General features: G+C 55.3%; 1 protein-coding gene across 4 annotated transcripts in view; it reads right to left on the reverse strand.

The window, feature by feature from the left end:
• Positions 1–21,293, reverse strand: part of DGKK (diacylglycerol kinase kappa) — a 156,822-nt gene that overhangs the window by 28,684 nt on the left and 106,845 nt on the right. For all 4 annotated transcript variants that reach the window (XM_048863924.2, XM_048863925.2, XM_048863923.2 and 1 more), the window contains 7 exons: positions 13,288–13,450; positions 12,057–12,165; positions 11,402–11,541; positions 10,720–10,801; positions 9,538–9,629; positions 8,585–8,684; positions 7,977–8,223 (listed from right to left, as the gene is read on the reverse strand). In XM_048863924.2, coding sequence (XP_048719881.2) covers positions 7,977–8,223; positions 8,585–8,684; positions 9,538–9,629; positions 10,720–10,801; positions 11,402–11,541; positions 12,057–12,165; positions 13,288–13,450 — 933 coding nt within the window. The remainder of the gene's footprint in view (positions 1–7,976; positions 8,224–8,584; positions 8,685–9,537; positions 9,630–10,719; positions 10,802–11,401; positions 11,542–12,056; positions 12,166–13,287; positions 13,451–21,293) is intronic.

Consider the following 21,293-nt stretch of genomic DNA (forward strand, 5'->3'; position numbering starts at 1 on the left):
GGGAGCACACAGCCGTGTGAGAAGGCTTTATTCTGAACTGCCCCTAACCTGAGAACTGGGTTCCCCACTGGGCTGAGTCACATGGGCAGGAAAATGCCCAGGACAGGCGCCTGTTCTAAAGGTAACTAGGGCACCCAGCTCCAGGGCTGCCAGACTGCACCATGGGCTGGTCAATAACAGGATTTTTCTTGGGCTGGTTTTTATTTATTGTTGTCTGTTGTTTTGAATGGAGGTGTCCGAGGAAGAACACACACCCCCAGCCTGGCTGCTGCCGGCTGCAGAGTGGTCAAGGGCATCCCCTGGGCTTGGGATGCAGGGTGCTCCAGCATCCTTGGGATCCCTTAGCCCTGACCCCGCCGCACACGGGCGGCAGGGATAAGGGATTCCTGGGAGGCTGTGGGGAAGTTTTGGAGCTGGCTCACACTCTCTCACCTGACAGTGCATGCAGCCCGGGCGTACCTGCAAACACAGCCCCGGGGGGGTGGGGAGGCCTTGGGGGAAGGGACAGAGAGCAGAGCAGGACTAAGTGGCTGCCCTGCAGGGAGGGGGAGCAGCAGAGCTCCCGGCTCAGCAGGGCTGGGGCAGGGATGACCTTCAATACCCTGGCACCCAGTAGCTGCCTCCCACCAGTCAGCTTTGCTCCCTGCTCCGAGTAAGCTCCTCACAGCAGTGAGGAGGAGCCGGAGCAGGCAAGGGGAGTGGGCTTGGCCAGGCAGTAGTGGTGCTTCCAGCATCTGCGCTGGCTGCCTGCAGCGCTGCTCCTCTGCTGCCAGGAACTCTGGGGTAGATCCGGAGGTCTTCCAGGACCCGAGTCAAGCCGTGTGCACAGGAAAGCAATAGGGCTCGGACACTAGGTCCCAGCTTAACACGGGCTCGGACCCTCCAGCCCTGCAGTCCATGCCCTAGCTTAGCACCTAGGTTAGCATGGACGCAAGGGGGGTTAGACTTGAGCCCAGGCTTACATTGCTGTCTAGACATACCCTAGGGATGCCCAGCCAGCACCTGGATGCACCCGATGCCTCCCCAGCTCACTGCTGATAGGTCTGACCCTTGTAGGTGTTTCTACTCCCAAAGACCCAGGCGGTCCGGCATATGCTCTAGCATGATGAGAAGTTCACAGGGCAGACAGAACCATCCAGGAGATGGGGGTGCCTGCTCTTTGGGCTTCTTCCTGTACCCCAGGTGCCAGGACCTGTGACCCACCAGCCAGGAGCAATGCCGCTGGCATTCAGGGATGCTGCTCCTGGATTAGCCACCAGGGTGCGCTCCCTGACTTTTATTAGAGTCACCTCTAAGTGATTCACTCTGGTGACTCAGTGTCCCAACTTCACTGAGGGGGAAACTGAGGCACAGAAGGGTCCAGGCCAAAATGATCAGCAGGGGCCTATGCTGTGAGGTGCCTCTGTTTTGGGCATCCTGCCTGGCCACATCTGGCTTGATTTTTGGAAGTGCTGAGCATTAAAAAAAAAATCGTTACCTATCTTTCGTAACTGTTGTTCTTCGAGATGTGTTGCTCGTGTCCATTCCATAATAGGTGTGCGCGTGCCCACTTGCGCAGTCATCAAAGATTTTTGCCTTAGCAATACCCGTAGGGCCGGCTTTGGCACCCCCTGGAGTGCTGCACTCATGCGTCTGTATATCAGGCGCTGCCAACCCTACACCCTCTCAGTTCCTTCTGGCCAACAACTCCGACAGAGGGGCAGGAGGGCGGGGAATGGAATGGACACAACCTGCATCTCGAAGAGCCACCGTTACAAATGGCAGGTAACCATTGTTTCTTCTTCGAGCGCTTGCTCATGTCTGTTCCAGTCTAGGTGACTCACAAGCAGAATCAATGGAGGTGGGTTTTGAGCTCACGGTCTTGCAGCTTGTAGCATAGCTCTCCCAAACCGAGCATCATCTCGAGCCTGCTGGGTCAGCACGTAGTGCGATGCAAACGTGTGGGCGAATGACCAGGCGGTGGCCCGACAGATCTCTTGGATTAGCACTTGTGCCAGGAAGGCTGCTGCTGACGCCTGCACCCTACTCGAATGAGCCATCACGATCACCGGTAGGGGCACCTTTGCCAACTCGTAGCAGTAGCAGATGCAGGCTGTGATCGAAGATGAGATTCTCTGGACAGACACTGGGTGACCTTTCATTCTGGCAGTGACAGCAACAAACAACCGCATTGATTTATGGAACGGCCTTGTTCTATCAATGCAGAAGGCCAGCGCCCATCTGACATCCAGGGTATGCAGCCTGCGCTTGTCATCCGTCATACGAGGCTTTGGACAAAGGACTGGTAAGTAAATATCTTGACCAGTGTGGAACTGGGAGGCAGCCTTGGGCAGAAAGGCTGGGTGCAGATGCAGCTGGCCTTCGTCCTTACAGAAGGCCTTATATGGCAGCTCCGACATGAGCGCCCTGAACTTGGACACCCTGCAGGCCAAAGTTATGGTGACCAAGAAGACAGACCTTCCAGGAGAGAAGAAGAAGACAGCAGGAAGCCAGAGGTTTGAAGGGGTGACCCATGAGCCTCGACAGCACAAGATTCAGGTCCCAAGGGGGAACCGGGTCCCAGACATGCAGGTAAAGGCACTCCAGACATTTCAAGAACCGCGCCATCATGGGATGGGCGAAGACCGACCAGCCTTGAAATGGAGGAATGCCAAAACGGTCGCCAGGCAGATGGAAGATAGCGGACAGGCCTGGGAGCTTACGGTAAAGTAAATAGCCCAGGATGTCCTGCAGCAGGTATTGCAGCAGGAATGTGCCGGTCCGAGGACCAACACGTGAACCACTTCCACTTTGCCACATAGGTAGTCCTGGTGGAGGGTTTTCTGCTTCCCAGCAGGACCTGTTGGACACTAGCAGAGCACTCCTGCTCATCCATACTTAGCCAAGCAACAGCCAAGCTGCCAAGTGCAGCAATGACAGGTTCAGGTGCAGCAAGTTGCCGTGGTTCTGGGACAGCAGATCCGTCCGAAGAGGTAGCTGCAACAGGGTGGCTGCCGAAAGACTCAGCAGCATGCCGAACTAGTGCTGACAAGGCCATGCTGGGGCTATGAGGATAACAGACGCTCTGCCTTGCTTCACCTTTAGCAGGATCTTGTGGATCAATGGTACTGGTAGGAAGGCATATATCAGTGCTCCCAACCACAGGATCAGGAAGGTGTCTGACAGTGAGCCCTTGTCCTTACCCTGCAGAGAACACAACACGTGGCACTTCCTGTTCTGTCTGGACACAAAACAGGTCCACCTGGGCAGTCCCCCACATGTGGAAGATGAGGCTGACCACCTCTGGATGGAGCGACCATTTGTGGCAAGACAAAGTCCTGCTGAGCCAATCCGCCAAAACGTTCTTGGCTCTAAGCAGGTGGGCAGCCACCAAATAAATGTTGCACTGCCCACAGAAGTCCCAGAGGCTGAGCGCCTCCATACAAAGGGCCAAAGACTTGGCATCCCCCTGCCTGTTGATGTAAGACATCATGGCTGTATTGTCCATCAGGACCTGTACCACCCTGCCCTTCAGGTGGGGCAAAAACACCTGGCAGGCCAGGCGAACAGCTCTGAGCTCTCTGATGTTGATATGAAGGGCTAGATCATTTTGTAGCCAGCAGCCCTGGGTGTTGAGCTCACACAGGTGGTGTCCCCAGCCCAGATCCGACGCGTCCAAGACCAAGGTGAGCATTGGAGACGGGGTCACGAAGGGAATCACCTGCAGCACCAACTCGGGATTCAGCCACCAATTCAGGGACAAGAGGACATGACTCAGCACTGTGACCACTCGGTCCAAGGTGTGTCTGCTGGAGATATAAACCAAGGCCAGCCACCTTTGCAAAGGCTGCTAATGAAGTCAAGCATGGCTGACCACGTATATGCATGCGGCCACGTGGCCTATCAATCGCAGGCATGTGAGGGCCGTGGTGAGCAGATGGCTCTTTATGTGGGCGATCAAGTCCAACATGGCCTGAAAACACACTTCCAGAAGGAAGACCCTGGACAATGTGGAGTTGAGAATCACTCCAATAAACATTATGCGTTGAACAAGTGTTAATGTGGACTTCTCTGTGTTTATTAACAGGCCCAGATCGTTGCAGATGGACTGCACCAGATCAAGGCTCCGTTGCACCTGCTCTGAAGACCTGCCCTTGATGAGCCAGTCATTGAGCTATGGGAAGATCTGGACCCTTTGATGTCTCAGGTAAGCCGGTACCAGTGCCACGCATTTCCTGAACACCCTGGAGGCCAAAGGGTAGCGCTGTGAACTGGAAGTGACGCCTGGCCATTATGAAACGCAGGAAACGCCTGTGTCCCGGGAATATGGAGACATGAAAGTAAGCGTCCTTTAAGTCAAAAGCAGCGTATCAGTCCCCTGGATCCAGGGAAGGGATGATGGAGGCCAGGGAGACCATGTGGAACTTCAACTTCTTGAGAGACTTGTTGAGGCCACGCAGATCCGGGATAGGTCTGAGGCCCCCTTTGGCCTTCGGGATTAGGAAATAACATGAATAGAATCCTCTTCCTTCCATGTCCTGAGGAACCTCCTCTATAGCCTTCAAGCCCAGGAGCTTCTCGACCTCCTAAACAAGGAGTTGCTCGTGAGAAAGGTCCCTGAAGAGGGATGGGAAAGTGGCAGGGGAGGGGCGGCCAAGAATTGCAGAGTATAGCCCCAAGGCACTATGTCCTGGACCCAGAAGACTGATGTAACCTGCGACCAGGCTGAGTGGTAGGGGAAAAGGCAGTCAAGGAAAGGCAGGTAGGGTCCAGTTGGCTGATTGGGGGCGTCACTCTCATCCCTCAAAATGATTGCTTCTGTCCCCCTGGGTGTTTGGCGGCCCAGGCTGGTCTGGTGAACGGGAGGAAGAAAGGAGACAATGACTAAAACCAGTGTCCCTTCTCCTCGTAGGTCCCTGACAAGGCTGCCAGGGCCTTGGCGGCGGCTATGGCTGAAAGGGCTTCCTGGCTGATTGAGGCATGTGCATGCCCAACGAGCAAAGGGTAGTCCTGGCGTCCTTCAACCCATGCAGCCTGGCATCCATTTAATCTGAGAACAGACCAACTCCGTCAAAACGGAGATCCTGGATTGAGGCCTTCATCTCCTGGGAGAGGCCTGCAGTCTAGAGCCAGGAACTACACTGCACAACCACTGCTGATGCGACCACCCTTGCTGCTGAATCTGCCGTGTCCCATGCCTTCTGCAGGGAACATCTGGCTGCTGCTGTGCCCTTCTCCACCAGCATGCCCAACTCCTGGGCCAGACCCTGAAGGAGGGATTCCTGGAACTTTTTAAGACTATCCTGAAGATTAAATTGTACTGGACTAGCAGGGCCTGATTGTTTGCCATCCAGAATTGCAGGCTGGGGGCGGAATACATTTTTCTCCCGAATAAATCGAGTTTTTTGTCCTCTTTGTCTTTGGGAGTAGAAGAGGTGGGGACCTGTCTGTCCTTCTCGTTGGCCACAGACACAACCAGCAAGCCCTGGGGTGGGTGGGTATAAAGGTATTTGAAACTTTTGGCCAGCACAAAGTACTTTTTCTCTGCCCATTTTGAGGTGGCAGGGATGGAGGAGGGGGTCTGCCACAGGGTTTTGGAGATCTTGAGGACTCTGTCATGTATGGGCAGGGCAACGCGGGTGAGCGTAGAGGCCGAGAAGACATTGAAGAGGGTGTCCCCTCATATCCCACCATCTCCTGCACCTCAAGCCCCAAGTTCTCGGCCACGTGCCAGAGTTAGGGCTTGATGCTCCCTGAAGTCATCTGGTGAGCTAGCTCTAAAAGGTCCGGTGACCCCCTTGTCCAGGGACAACGAGGAAGACTGGACCACAGATGGAGGTGCGGGGGTCTTGCCCACAGTCGAAGAAGGAGACTTGGGGGTGGGCACAGGTTCCTCCGCCCCGACCTCAGAACAGGCTTCCGGTACCGGGCCAGGTGGGGCTGCCGACCAATGCTTCAACATGGCCACCAAGGAAGGGGGCATTGTCATAACCGGTATGCCACACACACTCCAATATGGCCACTATGTTGGCCACTGGCTGTGCTGCCACCGCGATGCCGCAAACAAGGAAGCGGATTCCAGTGCCCAATCACGCCGATGGGACCTGGGCGATGGGCTGAACTGGCCTTCTGTACCAGAGGAAACACCTTCCAGCTACCAGCAAGGAGCCATCGATGTCTGCGTTTGTTTACTGGTCATGACTTCCAGTGACCGGTGACCTGGTGTAATTGACCGGTGACTGTACTGGGGAGAGTGGTACCGGTGCCAAGGAGACTGGTGCCAAGACGGGGAACATTCCCACCGTGCCGGTGATCAGGACTGACGCCTGGAGGATGACTGGTGAGACAGTGAGCAGTGCTGGGAATAGTAGGGGAAGTGTCGACCCCGTGCCAGTGAGTAGCGCCAGGAATCTGGATGCCAGCCTGGGTGACCAACAATGCGACTCGGACCTGCACCTGGATTCTCGACACGGCAGAGAAGATTGATGTCTTCTGTCTGGCAACTGATGGTGTTCCCCTATCCCCTGAGGGGTCTTAACGGTGAGCTTGCCCTCTTGGGGAACCTTAGCCGGGTCCTGCAGCACCAGGGTCATCATCAGAGCAGGTGGAGACCTGTGCTCTCTCTGCACCTGGGGAGCCTGCGATGATGACGGTGCAGGCAGAGGTATGGGTCCCATATCACTCCCAGGAGTTGGTGGCGGACCTTTAAGGGGGCTGGGAGCCTCAACCGGGGAGGCACGATTGCATGGCTCCAGAGTAGCCTGGTGGGCAGGCCCGGGTCCCTTGGTAGGTGACCCCTGGGCCTTCTTGTTTGGCGCCGGGGAATGCTTGTTGGCCTTCCTCTTCGGCACTGGCGATGGCAAACGGTGCCAGGAGGAGCCAGGTGCCAGCGATGCACTGCACACAGAGGCTGAGGCGCTCAGTGCGACCTGCCTGGATGGCTCGGAAGACAGACAGAGGGCAGACTCCATCTGGAGAGTACTGAGGCAGATATCCCGTTGTTTCTGGGTGTGGGGCCAAAAGTTTTTGCAGATCCGGCATCGCTTCTTAACGTGTGACTCCCCCAAGCACTTAAGGAAGCTGCTATGGGGGTCACTCACAGGCATAGACCTGCTGTAGTCTGAGCAGGGCTTAAACCTGGGAGACCAGGGCATGCCCCGCCTGGGGCAAAGTCCCCACTGGGACCCTAACTTAACTAACTAACTACTTAACACTACTATATGCAAACTATATACAAAGGCACTAAGGTCCAAAGTTTGAAAGGAGAAACCACTAGCTCTTGCTAAGCAGGAAAGGCGCTTGACTGACCACCACAGGCAGTAAGAAGGAACTGACAGGGTGTACGGTTGGCGGTGCCTTATATACCGCGGCATGAGCGCAGCACTTAAGGGGGCGACACAGCCAGCCCTATGGGTTCCGCTAAGGCAAAGATCTCCAACAACCGCGCACGTGGGCGTGCACACCTAGAATGGAATTGACATGAGCTAGCACTCGAAGAACTCCCTTTGAGTGAACCTAGCATCAAGGTGAGCCAGGTCCTGGGTCTCTCCAGCTTGGCTCCTCAGAATGAAAGGACTCAGAATCAGTGACAAACTGGAGCTTTGCTTTGCCTTTCCCAGGTCACCAGCAGGATCAGGACTGGCACATGGCTCCCAGCCCCTGGATCTACGCACTGTGCCATGCTGCTAGTCAATGTACCTGTTAGGGGTCAGCAAGTGCCTGGAGGGGGTCTCTGTACCCTGCCTGGACACTGGGTCCTTGGCCCCTGGCATTCCCAATGCCCTGGAGGCCAGCGAGGAGCTGATAAAGTACTGAGCCTTGCAGCAAGTAGTGTCTGCATGATAGTGGAGGACTGATCCTCCCAGCAGAGCCCTCCGCATAAGGGGGCCAGCCATGGAATGTGAAATGGATGGGGAAGGCCAGGGACCTTGCAGAGGCCTTGAGTCTGGCTGACCCCCGACACTGCAGTCCCTTCCTGCCTCGCCCGGGCTCCTTACCTTTCTCTGCCTGCTCAATGATCTGCCGGAGGGCCTTCTTGAGGCTGTTGGCTCTCAGCATTAGCTGCTCCTTGGATTTGAAGATCCTGGGCACAGGGCTTGGGTTGAAGCTGCCCCCCCTGCTGCTCTCCTTGGCCTCAGGGCCGGGTGGGGCAGTCTGCGTGCTCCCCTCGGGGACAACGATTGCCTGTGATTCATCGTTCAGCTCCCGCACCAGGGAGTCCAGCTTCTCGTTCAGCATCGCACACTGCAAGAGAGAAGTTAGTCATCCCAGGGGAGTGGACCGCGGTAAGGCCAGGGCGTTTGCTGGCACTCAGCCACAGGCTGGTCCCAGGGGAGGGCGCTGGGGGGGGTCACAGCTAGCATGGCACAGCACATGGCTGCTGCTCCATGGCATGGCTCATGGGAACATCCTCTCAGTGGTAGGGCATTCTGAAGGCGGTCCCAGGCAATGGATTAATCCATGCTGTGAACTCCATGGAGAATCCAAAGGCTTAAATCCAGCGATTGCCAAGACTGCAGCTGCCCGCAACACTGACTGTCTGCCACAGGGGGGCACTAGTGTCCCAACAAGCATCCCCACCAGGCCATGCCCTGCCAGAACTTACCTTCCGAGCCATGGTGTCAGCCTCCTGCTTGTTCTCGATGGCCCTCTCATAGGCCTTGCCAACCTCAGCCACAAAGTTGTTCACCGTTCCGCACAGGAACCTGCCAGAGAGAGCAGCGTCCGGGGGCAGAGTCGGGGTGAGACAGGAACCCCTGCGCTGGGGCTCCTTCCCAGACCCCTCCCCACACAGTTGGGCACAGTGCCTCTGGAATGCTGCTCCTCCATTAGCCAGCAAAGGGCGCTCTCCAGCCCCACGAGGGAGGCCCCCACCTCTGGGCCCAGCTGTGCCGCCCTGCAGCAAGCACTGCAGCGTTTGGTGCTGGTGAGAGCCTAGCACCCTGACATCACCCACGGCCAGGCAGCCAGCCATACTCTGGCCGGGCCCCTGGGACGTACCTCTTGCGGATGCAAACTGCAGCTGTCCAGGATTGCGTGGCTCAGACACATGGGATGGGCTGTGATGCCCTTCACCATTTGGGCCCAGCATGGAGCCAAAGGCACTAGCGGCTGAAGGCTGCTTGGAGCCCTGTGTGCAATGATTTGGGGGCCTCAATACAAGCTCCCTGGCCTGGATCCTCAGAGGTACTCGGCGCCTCACTCGCATTGATTTCAAGACCTATGAAGATCTGGGACCCACCAGCCACATCACAAAACCACCCCCTCATTGGCACAGTTCTGCCCCGTTGGCACTGCCAGCAGAAGCCGAGGGGCAGGATGAGCCACAGACCCCCAGTTCCCTCGTAGCCCTCAGAGTAAGCCCACCAGACCTGGCTCCGGCAGGCCAGCAGGGTGGGGGAAGCTTGGCCTGCTACTGTCCGTGCTCACTGGCCTGGGGATGGGCAGAGGGCACCTGGGGAGGTGCATGCCTGATCCCTGCCACCCTTGGCCTGCCCACAGCATGCAGGTGGGGGCGGCTCTGATTGGGGTGACCCTCATCAGCCAAAGCCCCCTTACTTTGCAGAAGAAATCACAACCGAGTGCTTGTCGGATTCCAGGATCTTGGCCAGGTGGAAAGCCACGGAGTCGGCGTAGTGAGAGATCTGCGCCTGCGGGACATGGAGGGAACAAGGGCACTCTCTGAGCAACAGCAGCAGCACTCCCGGTGCCCTCCCTGGATCCTCCTGGGCCAGCCACACTAGAAAACTGCAGGGCTGAGCAAGCCCCTGCAGCTGTACGGGAGCAGGGCTCAGTGCCTATAGCACCGGACTGGGAGTTAGGCTGTACTCCTGACTAGCTGTGTGACCCTGAGCAAGTCACAGCCCCGCTCTGTGCCTGTTTCCCCATCCTGCTCCACTCTGATTCTCTGAATGCCTGGGGACATCTGGAACCTGCCAATCCATCATTTCCTCTTCTGTTGGCATTCAGAACTGCACCAAAGACCAGCTCCCCTGCAACGGGGCTAAGTGGGGTGCGGATAGCCCAGATTTCCAACTACCCCTTTTAGGGGTGCAGCTGCATGCGCGATGGGATTGTGAAGCTTCATTGCTTCAAGACTGTGAAATGCTTAGAGCTCCTCAGGTGGGACAGGCTGCGGGAGGGGAGAGGATCGGGGTGCGTGCTATTACATGGCAGTCGAGTGCATGCTCTAGTGTGTGATTACAAACCCTGCGTTCGTTCACACACACCCTTGGGGCAGTGGCAGCACTGAGTGCCAGAGCCTGCTGCAAACCAACAGCAGGGAAGTGCTTGGAAATCAGACCCTACGCTCACACTGCATGCATGGCGCTGCAAAGGCTCCGGTACCAGACTGTCTGAAGAGCTGACAGGCTACCGAGACCAGATGGAGGGAAGGGAAATTGAGGCGCAGAGAGGGGAAGGTCACCCAGCAGCCAGAGACAGAAACTAAACTCAGGTCTGCTGACTCCCAGTGCAGTGCAGTGATCTATCCACTAGGACACACAGTTTCTCTTGCCACCGCCCCCCTTGTATAGACTGTGCCACAGAGCCAGTTACCTCAGGCCCTGGGTGCTGCCATGTGCAAGCTGCTTTCCCCCTCCATCCCCATGCTCAGCTAGCAGACATGTATAGGCAGGGGTCTGAACGCAGGAGTTGATGTTCCATGCCCCAAACTCATCTGGGCTATGCTGCCACTCCAGCCCCACCCCCCACGCTGGACAGGCAACAGAGCAGCTGTACCTGGATACAGGAATCCCCATTCTCCTCCTCTTTGATGGCAGGGGGCGACTGCTTGGGCGCCTCGTAGGTCAAGACACTCCACCTGGAGGGAAGGCAAAGACAAGATGCTTGTTGCCGGGGCTCAACCTTTGCCAAGCCATGGCCTGGCAGCCAGCCCTGCCCGGAAACCCAGGGCAGCCCCTTTGAGATGAAGGCAGGCACTGGGCCATGGTGGGGCAGGGATCTGCAGGGAGATGCCCCCCCCCCCCCCCCCATAGGACGCAGAGTGGGGCTTCAGAAAGCCAGGGCAACAGGAGATGGCAACCGCAAGTCAGGGGCGTGGGAGGTGACTCTCGTCTCAGTCCTGGCCAGGCCCTGGTGTCCGAAAGGAGTGGGGAAGGTCAGCCATTGGGACTGGCAGCCCAGATAGACCTGTGTCCAGTCTCCGAGAGCGGCCAGACACAGAGGAAGACGCCCTGCAGTAGGTGGCTACGGGACAACCTGCTGCCTGGGAGATGTGGCTGAAAATGCAGGCGCACGATGGCAGACTCAGGGTGACGCCTGACCTCAGAGCCCTTCCCAGGGAGCGCCCACCCAGATTGAGCTTGTTCTTTTACCCATTTGGAATACTGAGAGTGAAGCCCCCTTCCTGGCCCAGGGCAGGAATGAGGTCTGCCCAGCCCACAGCCTTGCCCCTGCTCACCTGTCCAGCATCTTGGTGCTGGCCCGCTCCAGCTTCTCCAGGACCTGCAGCAGCTGGGTATCATCATCACAGAGACTGCCCCAACCCAGCACCCGCGCCAGGTCATTGCCCGTCCCCAGCGGCAGGACACCAAGCTGGCACTGCCATGGTAAGGAAAGAATTGTGAGCACAGGGCAGCCCCCAATCTGAGAGCCCAGCCAAAAGCTATGGGCATGGGGTGCCGTGTCCAATGGACCCATCCCTTGCAGGATCCCCTCCACACCCTGGGGATCTCTCTGATGGGCGTGGGCAGGATCTCAGCTCACACTCTGATTAGTACCAGTGACACTCAGAAGGGGGGGGTCACTGGGGGTGTCCCGGCAATGGGCACAGCTGGCACTTTGGGACGTTGCTGGAATGCGCTGCAGGCCCCTACCCAAACAAACCCAGAGCACACCTGGCACCTGCACATGTCTGGCCCTGGTGACACACATCTAGCCCATGCCAGCCCCACCAGCGCTGCCATTGTGCGATAGTTCTGGAAATGCAGCTCCTGGCTGCCAGGGCTTAGCACACGCCCCCAAGCCAGCTTTTCACTACTGCCAAGACCCAAGGGGGCGGGGGCAGCCCTCAGAGACACTGAGACGGGGGAGGCAGCAGACAGACTCCTCCTCACTTGCTTGTGCAATCCCAGTGCATCGATTTCGGAGAGAACCCAGCCCACGCTGCCATCTCCCCCACAGACCAGGATCCGGAAGGTGGAGAACTTCTGGAAGAGCCGCAGGCTGGCAAGGGACACACAAAGAGGAGCAGGAGTCAGGGCTAAACGGGGTCCCAGATACATGCCTCAGCTCAGCTCCCTCCAAGGAAGGCCCCGGCCTTTTCCCTCCCCCTGAGGGACAGCAGAGCTCACTCAAGCAGGGGTAACAGTCAGTGGTACGTCTAGACCCATGGCTGGCCCAGGTCAGTTGACTCGGGCTTGCAGAGCTAGGCCTGTGAGGATAAAAAATTGCAGGATAGGTGCTTGGGCTCAGGCTGGAGCCAGGCTGAGAGCCCGCGGTGGGAGGATCTCAGAGTCCAGACATCTGCAGTGTTCTTTGGAGCTCAGCCAGCCCGACGCACTGGCCCAGGCTCTGGGACTCGTGATCTGGGTTTACCACCCAATCCAAACAGCTCGGCCTCATCTAATTCAGAGCATTAAGGGCTGGAGACCCAGTTCAGCCCCTTACAGAGCAGGTGGGAGCTGCTGAGCTTTCAGTTTGGACCATCTTTATGAGGCCCTCCCAGCTACGGGGTCATATGGGGTGCTCCTGGCTGGGTGGATGGAGTCATGTGTCTCTAGGATCTGAGCAGCTTCCTCGTTTTCCCTGGCCCCCAGGTAGATCAAAGAACAAAGGGAGGGAAGGGACGCACTGTCTCATGGGATGTGAGGCCTGGCACTGCTGGTGTGAGCGCATGGGGGGGGTCAGGCTGCAGGGGCACTGCAGGAGCAAGCGTAGGGAGTGGGCGGGGCTTCAGGGGGCACTGTGGGCATGAGCATAGGGGAAATTGGCTGGGTGGCCAGGGTTGCTGTGGGTATGAGTGTAGGAAATTGGCCGGGTGGCAGGGGACGTCGTCAGGCAGCAGGGGTCACTGTGGGCATGAGTGCAGAAAATTGGCCGGGTGGCAGGGGATGCCATCGGGCAGCAGGGAGCACTGTGGAGTGGGCTGGGCGGCATGGGGTTCTATGAGTGTGAGTGCAGGGAGGGGGCCGGGCAGCAGGGGGCGCCGTGGGTATGAGCACAGGGAGAGGGCTGGGCAGCAGGGGGCGCCATGGGCGGGAGCACAGGGAGGGAGCCGGGCAGCAGGGGGCACTGTGGGCGTGAGTGCAGGGAGAGGGCTGGGCGGCAGAGGGCGCTGTCGCTTACCCGAGGTGAGGGCCCCCGTTCATCAGGTCAAAGACTTGCGCCGGGTTGAGGAACTGCTTGAACTTGCGCAGGAACTTCACACCCTGGTTGTCGCCGCTCTTGGAGTTGACGAAGGCCAGCAGCGGGCTGGAGCAGGACGAGGGGCAGGTGGCCTTCCAGAAGCCTGAGGAAAAGCCGAGTGCCCCAGTGAGCAGTGCAATAGCCTGGGGTTGGATCCAAGTCCCTGCTCTGCAACCAACTGCCTATGTACACTGCCCACCTTATTAAGGTCTGGCCCTGGCAATGCATGCGTGCTTGGCCCTTAGGTCTGATTCAGGAAGCATCCCTATTCAGGAAGGGCATTGTGATAAATGAAGGGGGGTAGGGGGGGTAAGCCCCTTTTATGGACATACAGCGTGCCAGCCAGCCAGTGGCAAGTATTCATTTTTAAAAAGAAAAGGAGTACTTGGGCACCTTAGAGACTAACCAATTTATTTGAGCATGAGCTGCATCCGATGAAGTGAGCTGTAGCTCACGAAAGCTCATGCTCAAATAAATTGGTTAGTCTCTAAGGTGCCACAAGTACTCCTTTTCTTTTTGCGAATACAGACTAACACGGCTGTTACTCTGAAACCTATTAATTTTTAAAATCCTTGCGGGCCCCCACCTTCTGCACTCAAAGTGCCAGAGTGGGAATTCAGCCTTGACAGGCTTTAAAACACATGCTCATTGTTAAGCACAAGCTTAAAACCCATTGCAGTCAACTTTAAGTAGATACAGTTAACTTTAAGCATGCGTATAAGTGCTGTCCTGAATCGGGACCATGCTGCAGAAGGCACAAGTAGAGGCAGTCTGACCAAGGGTGGGATCTGGGGATGGAGTGTGGAAATCAGGAAAGGCTGCTGGGTGAGTGGCTGGAAAACAGCCCTTGTTTTCTGCAGGCAGGAGCAAATCCCTGGTGGGGTTTTTGCTGCAAGGCAGTCAGGGCTCAGCAGAGGACATATAGCGTTAGCTGAGCAAAGCACTGACTGTTAAGTAAACACCAGATGAACAATCTGGGAGCCCACAAAGGATTTACAATCAGTGCAACGCTTTTAAAGAAATTAAATTGGAAATGAAATCTGCTAATGGATCAGGGCTGGCACCACTACAGAGAGGGATCGATAGCTGGCCTGGAGCCTGCAGCCACTTCCACTGCACTTGGCCATGGAATTGCTTTCTTTTGCTGCTCTTCTCATGAGAGGCCCAGATCTGCACTCTGCGCAGGGCGTGCTGGAGTGCTGCACAGTGCCCAGTGTGATGCACGCTGCTGGGAAGGGCTGTCAGCTTCACTCTCTGCTCTGCCCAGTGCTGTTTCCAGAAAGGAAGCGGGCTTCCTGTGCCAGCTCTGGAGCACAGCTTTGTGACTATGCAGACTCACATCCAGTAAGTGTGCATGTCTTCTGGGAGAGATAGATATGGGTGTGACACCAATGACCTGACAACGCTAGCTAGAGGGAGGGATTCAGCTGTGAAGGTTTTCCCTTCACTCTACCAATGCACATCAATCCCAACCCACAGTCCCACAGCCTACTCCAGCCCTGGGCTCCCCATACAACTCTGCTGCTGCAACCTATGCCCTCATACTATTCCAGTCCTAGGCCCGCATAGCTCCGGGTTCTACATCACCAGGAGATAAGAATACCTCAATAACTAGCTATGGTGACTTTCCAAGAAGCATTGTTTCCCCCAGTTATGATGACTGGATCTAAGGCACCATGAGATGGCATGGTCCAAACCATGCGGTCACTTGGTAATTTGGGCACAACCAAACAATATTCATTTCAATACATCCAAATGTAAAGTCACCCATCTAGGAACAAAGAATGCGCCATACTTACAGGATGGGGGTTCTATTCTGGGAAACGGCTACTTTGAAAAAGACTTGGAGGTCATACTGGATAACCAGCTGGACATGAGTGCCAAGTGTCATGCTAGAGACTAACCAATTTATTTGAGCATGAGCTTTCGTGAGCTACAGCTCACTTGCATCCGATGAAGTGAGCTGTAGCTCACGAAAGCTCATGCTCAAATAAATTGGTTAGTCTCTAAGGTGCCACAAGTACTCCTTTTCTTTTTGCGAATACAGACTAACACGGCTGTTACTCTGAAACCTGTCAAGTGTCATGCTGTAGCCAAAAGGACTGTAAGATCTTTTACTCCTGAGGGCATTCCGTGCCAAAAAATTAAAAATTCTGCGCACAATATTTTAAAATTCTGCAAATTTTATTTGTCAAATAAATGTGGAGGCTCCAGCATGGCATTGGAGAGCACAGGCCACTGGCTGTACAGAGGTGGGAGATCACTGTGAAGCTCCCCCCCACCCCGAAACACGGACTCAGCGGTGAGGCTGCACCCAACCCTGACACAGCACAAGGACCGGGCCTGCCCCAGAAACACCCCAGGGTCCTGCCCTTCCATGTGTGCACAGGTGTGGGCAGGCAGGCTCAGCAAGGTAGGATCCATGGGTGGAGGAGCTTAGTGTGGGAGGATCCAGGTGTGGGTTGAGAGGGTTCTGTGGGGCGGGGATCTGGGTTCGAGGTGGGATCCGGGTGCAAGGGGGGATCTGGGTGCACAGGTAATGGGACTCTGCAGAAGGATCCAGGTGAAGGTGGTTGGGACTCAGCAGCGGGGAGGTCTGTATGTGGGGAGGATAGAAATCGGCAGAGGGGTGGGGTGGGATGGGGATCCAGGTGCAGCTGGTTGGGGCTTGGTAGGGTGGGGAGCCAAGTGCTGGTTACTCATTGGGATGGTCTAGGTGAAGGGAGAGTGGGGTTTGTCAGGGGGTGTTCCGGGTGAGGCTCGGTGTGGGGGTCTGAGTATGAGGGGGTCTGGATGCACAGAGGTTGGATAGATGGGAGACCAGCTGCATGTACAGTGACCCCTCCCCCTGCAGCTGAGGAGCAATAGGTGCAGGAAGCGAGGCAGGAGGGGGCAGGAGTTTGCAGAGCTTCTTACAGCCAGGGTGAGAAATCTGGGTGGGTGTCTGACACGGCTCCGGATGCCGTGCAGGGGAAGAGGAAGTCCCGTCCTCCCCAGCTGAACCGGGACTAGTAGCTGAGCCCAGCGCAGGGTAGGAGCCACCAGCCGGGTCTTCCCCAGTCCTGCCCTCTGCCCCACAGTGATTTACCTCTCTGCCAGCTGCCCTGGGCACCCGAAACATACTGCTGGGACAGGTCATATGAGGGTCATAAAGTCATTTTTCTGCAGGGAAGCAAAGAAATCTGTGGGCGACATACTCTGCACATGCGCAGTGGCACAGAATTCCCCCAGGAGTAATCTTTCGATGTATAAACAGGGGGATTGTGATTAGGAGAAGAGAAGTGATTTTACCTCTGTATTAGGCACCACTGCTGGAATATTGTGTCCTGTTCTGGTGTCCTCAATCCAAGAAGGATGGTGATAAATTGGACTGAGTTCAGAGAAAAGCCACGAGAATGGCTAAAGGATTGGAAAATATGCTCAATATATTTAACAAAGAGAAGGCTAAGACCTGACTTGCTCATGGTTTATAAGTATTTACATGGAGAACAAAAAATAGATAATAGATTCTTCAGTCTAGCAGACGAAAGTATAACAAGATCCAATGGCTGGAAGTTCAAGCTAGACAAATTCAGAATGGAACTAGGCATACATTTTTAACAGTCAGGGAGATTAACCATTGGAACAAATTGCCAAGGGTCATGGTGGATTCTCCATCACTGGCCATTTCTAAATCAAGATTGGAAGTTTTTCTAAAAGATGTGCTTTTGTTCAAACAGGAACAGAAAGTTCTCTGGCCTGTGCTATCCAGGAGATCTGACTTGATGGTCATAGTGCTCCCTTCTGGCCTTGGAATATATGAAAGAATGCTAGGGTTGCCAGGTGCCCAGTTTTCAACCAGAAAGTCTGGTCAAAAAGGGGACCTGACATGTCCAGTCAGGTGAACTGACTGTACACAGAAAGTCCGGTTACTGCGGGCGGGGGAGGAGCTGGGTCATCACCCGAGCCAGCCCCTACTAAGTTGGGGCCACCTCCTACCTGCGTCGGGCAGCTGCAGCTCCCAGCCCCAGCTCCATAAAAGAGTCCCTCCCGACCCAGGCAGCAGGGAGGTGGGGGAGAGAGGGGAAAAGCAGCAAGCGACAGGGAGGGAAGGGGGAATAGGAGCGAATGCGGGGCAGGGCCTTGAGGGGAAGAGGAGGGGCAGGGGTGGTGCCTCAGAGAGTAGAGGTGGGGCAAGAGAGGTTCCAGAACTCCAGTTAAGAGTGTTCGGCTTTAAAATATTACCAAGTTGGCAACCCTAAATAATGCATGAAAATGAGTGACAGCTCAGAACAAACAAGCACACGTCCCTCACCAATAACTGGTGGAGGCCCTCAAAGAGCCAGAGATGCAGGCAAGTATTCCCATGAGATTTCACCCAAGTACCTTTGTATAATAGCCGCATTCAAGAAAGCGTCTGCAGCTTGCCCAGAATGCGCTCCTGAGAAATCAAGTCTCTGTAGCTCTCCTGTCACATTTCTGAGCTTGTCAACTCTACCCACCTTGTGCCTCCTGCCTTCCCCAGGCACTGCTAAGCATCTGCTACATCCAGAGAACAAATTAATCGGATGTGAGAATCAAACCACCAGGAGATGCTGAGTCAGTGTGTAGGTTGCAAGCGGAAGAGCCAGATTATCTGAACCACCCAGAAAATTGCAGGGTGTGGGGAAGCAGGAAGAGAAATCTCGCTGTGATATTTGAAATCTAATTGGATCCACCATAGGTTCTGGTAAGGGGTTGGAGAGACAGTACTAACCTCACAGAGACCTCCATAAGCTGGGAGCTAGGTGGCACAGTGCCAAGCACAGCTGGGGATGAGGAAGAAGAAAGAAGGTTTAGTCTTTGTGTGCCCTGTTTGGTGAGAGGGCTCGGTTCAGAGGGGCAGTCCCAGGCAGACACCCAGAGGGCACAGGACAAATGAAACCACCTACAAGGCCCTGAAAGGAGACACAGGCACCTGCAGTCGGGGCGAGTAAGGGCTGAGGCAGAGGGAGAAACCTGCAGTCCCCAGAGGGGAAGGAAAGGCGTGTGGAGGTGATAGAGGGGAAGAATGAATCCATGGGCCATCCCTAGTTTCGGCAAGAAGAGCCATGAAAGAAGAATCCAGGAGAGCCCCTGGGGAAGGCAGGGAGCAATGAGTGCGACGAGGTGGCAATGTGTGTTTGATGCTCTAGGAAAGAGGAGAAAGGAGACCCCGGGCCTTGTAATCCAAACACCACAGCTGTGATTTGGCCCATGAGACCAAGGCAATGAAACTGAGTGAGCCGGTATCACTGTCCAAGCTGTGCGTGAGTTAAACCCAACCCCAACAGAGGTGCTGAAAAAGACTTCAGCTCCAGCAGTCTCAGGCAGGCAAGAAACAGATATTTGTACAACGCTTTTCCCCTCCCCCCACAGGGGATGTTAAGGAGAGCCCTGCCACCATTTCTCAAGGACAGGAGACAGCATGGGGGAGAAGGTGAGAGAGAGACTGGAGAGAGGTAGATTATTAGTAGCACAGCCATGTTTTTTTAAATGTCTGATTGTTACTCTGACAGTATCCCAGTGAGTAATGAGAGAGGCAGATGAGCCACCGGATGACAGTAGCAGCAAAATCATTAAAAACCAAGCAAGCAAATATCTGGAGGAGGAGAACATATTTAGCTCAGCTCGAACCAGATGGAAGCCTCCTGAGAGTATTAGAGAATTTGGCTACAAACTCTGCAAGCCGTTATCACTCCCATCCCGTTGCTCCTGGAAAACTGGCAAGAAAGCAGAGCTAGGAAACCAGAAAGCCTTGGTTCCAGGGATGGATAAGCAGACATGTTTGCCGGGACAGAGTTGGGGAAATCGATGCTGTACAGAAAAGGCAGAAGAGTTTTCTAAATCAGAGCCCAGCCCCTCATATCAAACTAATCTAATGTCATTCTCGGACAAGGTAACTGCTGTGCAGAAATAGATAAGGCAAATACAGCGTAGATTCTATGCCCAGGATTTGGGAAAGGCATTTAATCCCATGCCCCTCGATGAAGCAAGGTGGGTTAGGACAATACTGAGATGCTACAGAACAGATAGCAGTGGAGCCAGGGGCCAGTTCTGACTGGAAGCTGTGTCCACGGGATGCCCTCAGGGTTCGTTATCAGCTCCAACCCTGTCCAAAGATTTCCTAGCAACCTGGACGAAGGGGTGGAAACTACATTGATCAGACCGTCAGATGAGAGAGAACTAGAGTTGGGGATTGGTCCTGCTTTGAGCAGGGGGTTGGACTAGATGACCTCCTGAGGTCCCTTCCAACCCTGATATTCTATGATTCTAGAGGGAATGTGGTGAATATTTCAGAAGTCACTGTCTGCACAGACTCAACCTGGGTTGAGTGATAGGAATAAAAATGAGCACAAGTCCAGGATGCTACACAGAGAAGAAAAGCCACAAAAAAAAGGGGCGGAGGGAGCAATCAGGGCCAGCCTGAGAGAAAGAAAGAAAAAGACCTCAGGTAACGGCTGATAAACAATCACTAGGCAGTGTCCAATGCAGGGATATCATTCCAAAGACAAGTGCATTCTTAGGATGCTTAAAAGCGGAAATGAGATGAAACACAGGAGTGATGCAGAGCCCAGTTCTCCTCCCACACCAGTGTAAATCAGGAGTAACTCCATGACAGCAACATTTACACAGCACTGGCTGGATCCGGGGTTGGAGTCAGCGCTGTTAGGTGCTTCTTAGCTAGCCCCAGCAGCGTGTGCAGAACCGGAACATTCACTCGGAGAGGGTTCCGTCTGCAGCGAGGGACCCGAGTCTAAAACAATGCACTGCTGTCCGCCTGAGTCTGCAGACAGACTGAATCACCAGAGAAGCCGCAGCAGCCATAAATCAGCATCTCCCTATTGACTTCAGTGCACAGCAGGAGATGTGGCTAGCGTTATGCCAAGAGCAGAGCAGCAGGTGTACTGATCCAGAAGCCCAGTGATGGGAATTCCATTGAAACTCTTACATCGCTGATCAATCTAGCACAAACACCCAGTTACTCTGGGATAGTGGCGCCGTGTGAGCAGCGCCCTGTCACGTCCCACCCCTAGGCTGACCCCAATAGATAATGGCTGAAACAAAGCCTATAGCTGGGAGGCGGGGGAGGATTGTGCATGGGGGTTGTCCTCTACAGGCGGCTACCAGGGAATTGGAGCAGGCCTGGAGAAAAGCAGCTGGGATGGTAAAAGGATCAAGGGTTGGAGGGAACAGAGGACAGAGTCAATGCTCACAGCCAAGTGAAGGCTCTGGAGGGCAGATTCTTGGAAGTGAGTGCATGAAGGGTGCTACAGAGGGGAGCGGGAGTGGCTTGTCTCAGCTACAAGGAGACTGGGCAACTTGGATTTAAACAGCCGCTGAACCTTCTGGGCTGATTTGGGGATGGCAGCAAGGCCCAGACAGGGATAATGTCTCCTCAGTCCAAGACCTAGGGAGTGTCATTAAAATGATGCCAGTGACTTCGGTGCCTGAGTCCCAGAAGTGCTGGAGGCCCCTAAATCCCATTGGCGTTCGATGAGGCTGAGCCTCGATGGCTCCCTTCTGAAAACAGCCCTTGGCTCCTTTTGAAAACTTCGCCCCAGATGGTCAGCTCTCAGATCGAGGGGCTGGCAGCAGGCCCTAGCGCAGGGTTTTCCACCTTTCCCAGCCTGGCACCCCAGTTACAGCAGAAACCGCTTGATAGGGCAAACTTCCCATCCAGCCACCTAGAAACTGCTGCTCTAACCTCCCTCCCACCTCATCCTAGGATCCTCTCCATGCTCACTAACGTTGCTGCAAGAGCCTTCTCCTCTGCAGCCACTGCCTGGAACGCTCTCCCCCATTCTCCTCTCCATCTCAATTCAAACCCAGTGCTAGCCTCTCTTCCCCACTACCACCATGGCCCCTTTCCTTTCCCACTGCTGCTCTTGGCCTGCATTGTGTGCCGGGCGCAACACTCAGTCAAAGTTATTTCTGTTCATGCGAGG

Source organism: Caretta caretta, chromosome 9 (genome assembly GCF_965140235.1).
Source record: "Caretta caretta isolate rCarCar2 chromosome 9, rCarCar1.hap1, whole genome shotgun sequence".
In the NCBI taxonomy this organism is placed as follows: Eukaryota; Metazoa; Chordata; order Testudines; family Cheloniidae; genus Caretta; species Caretta caretta.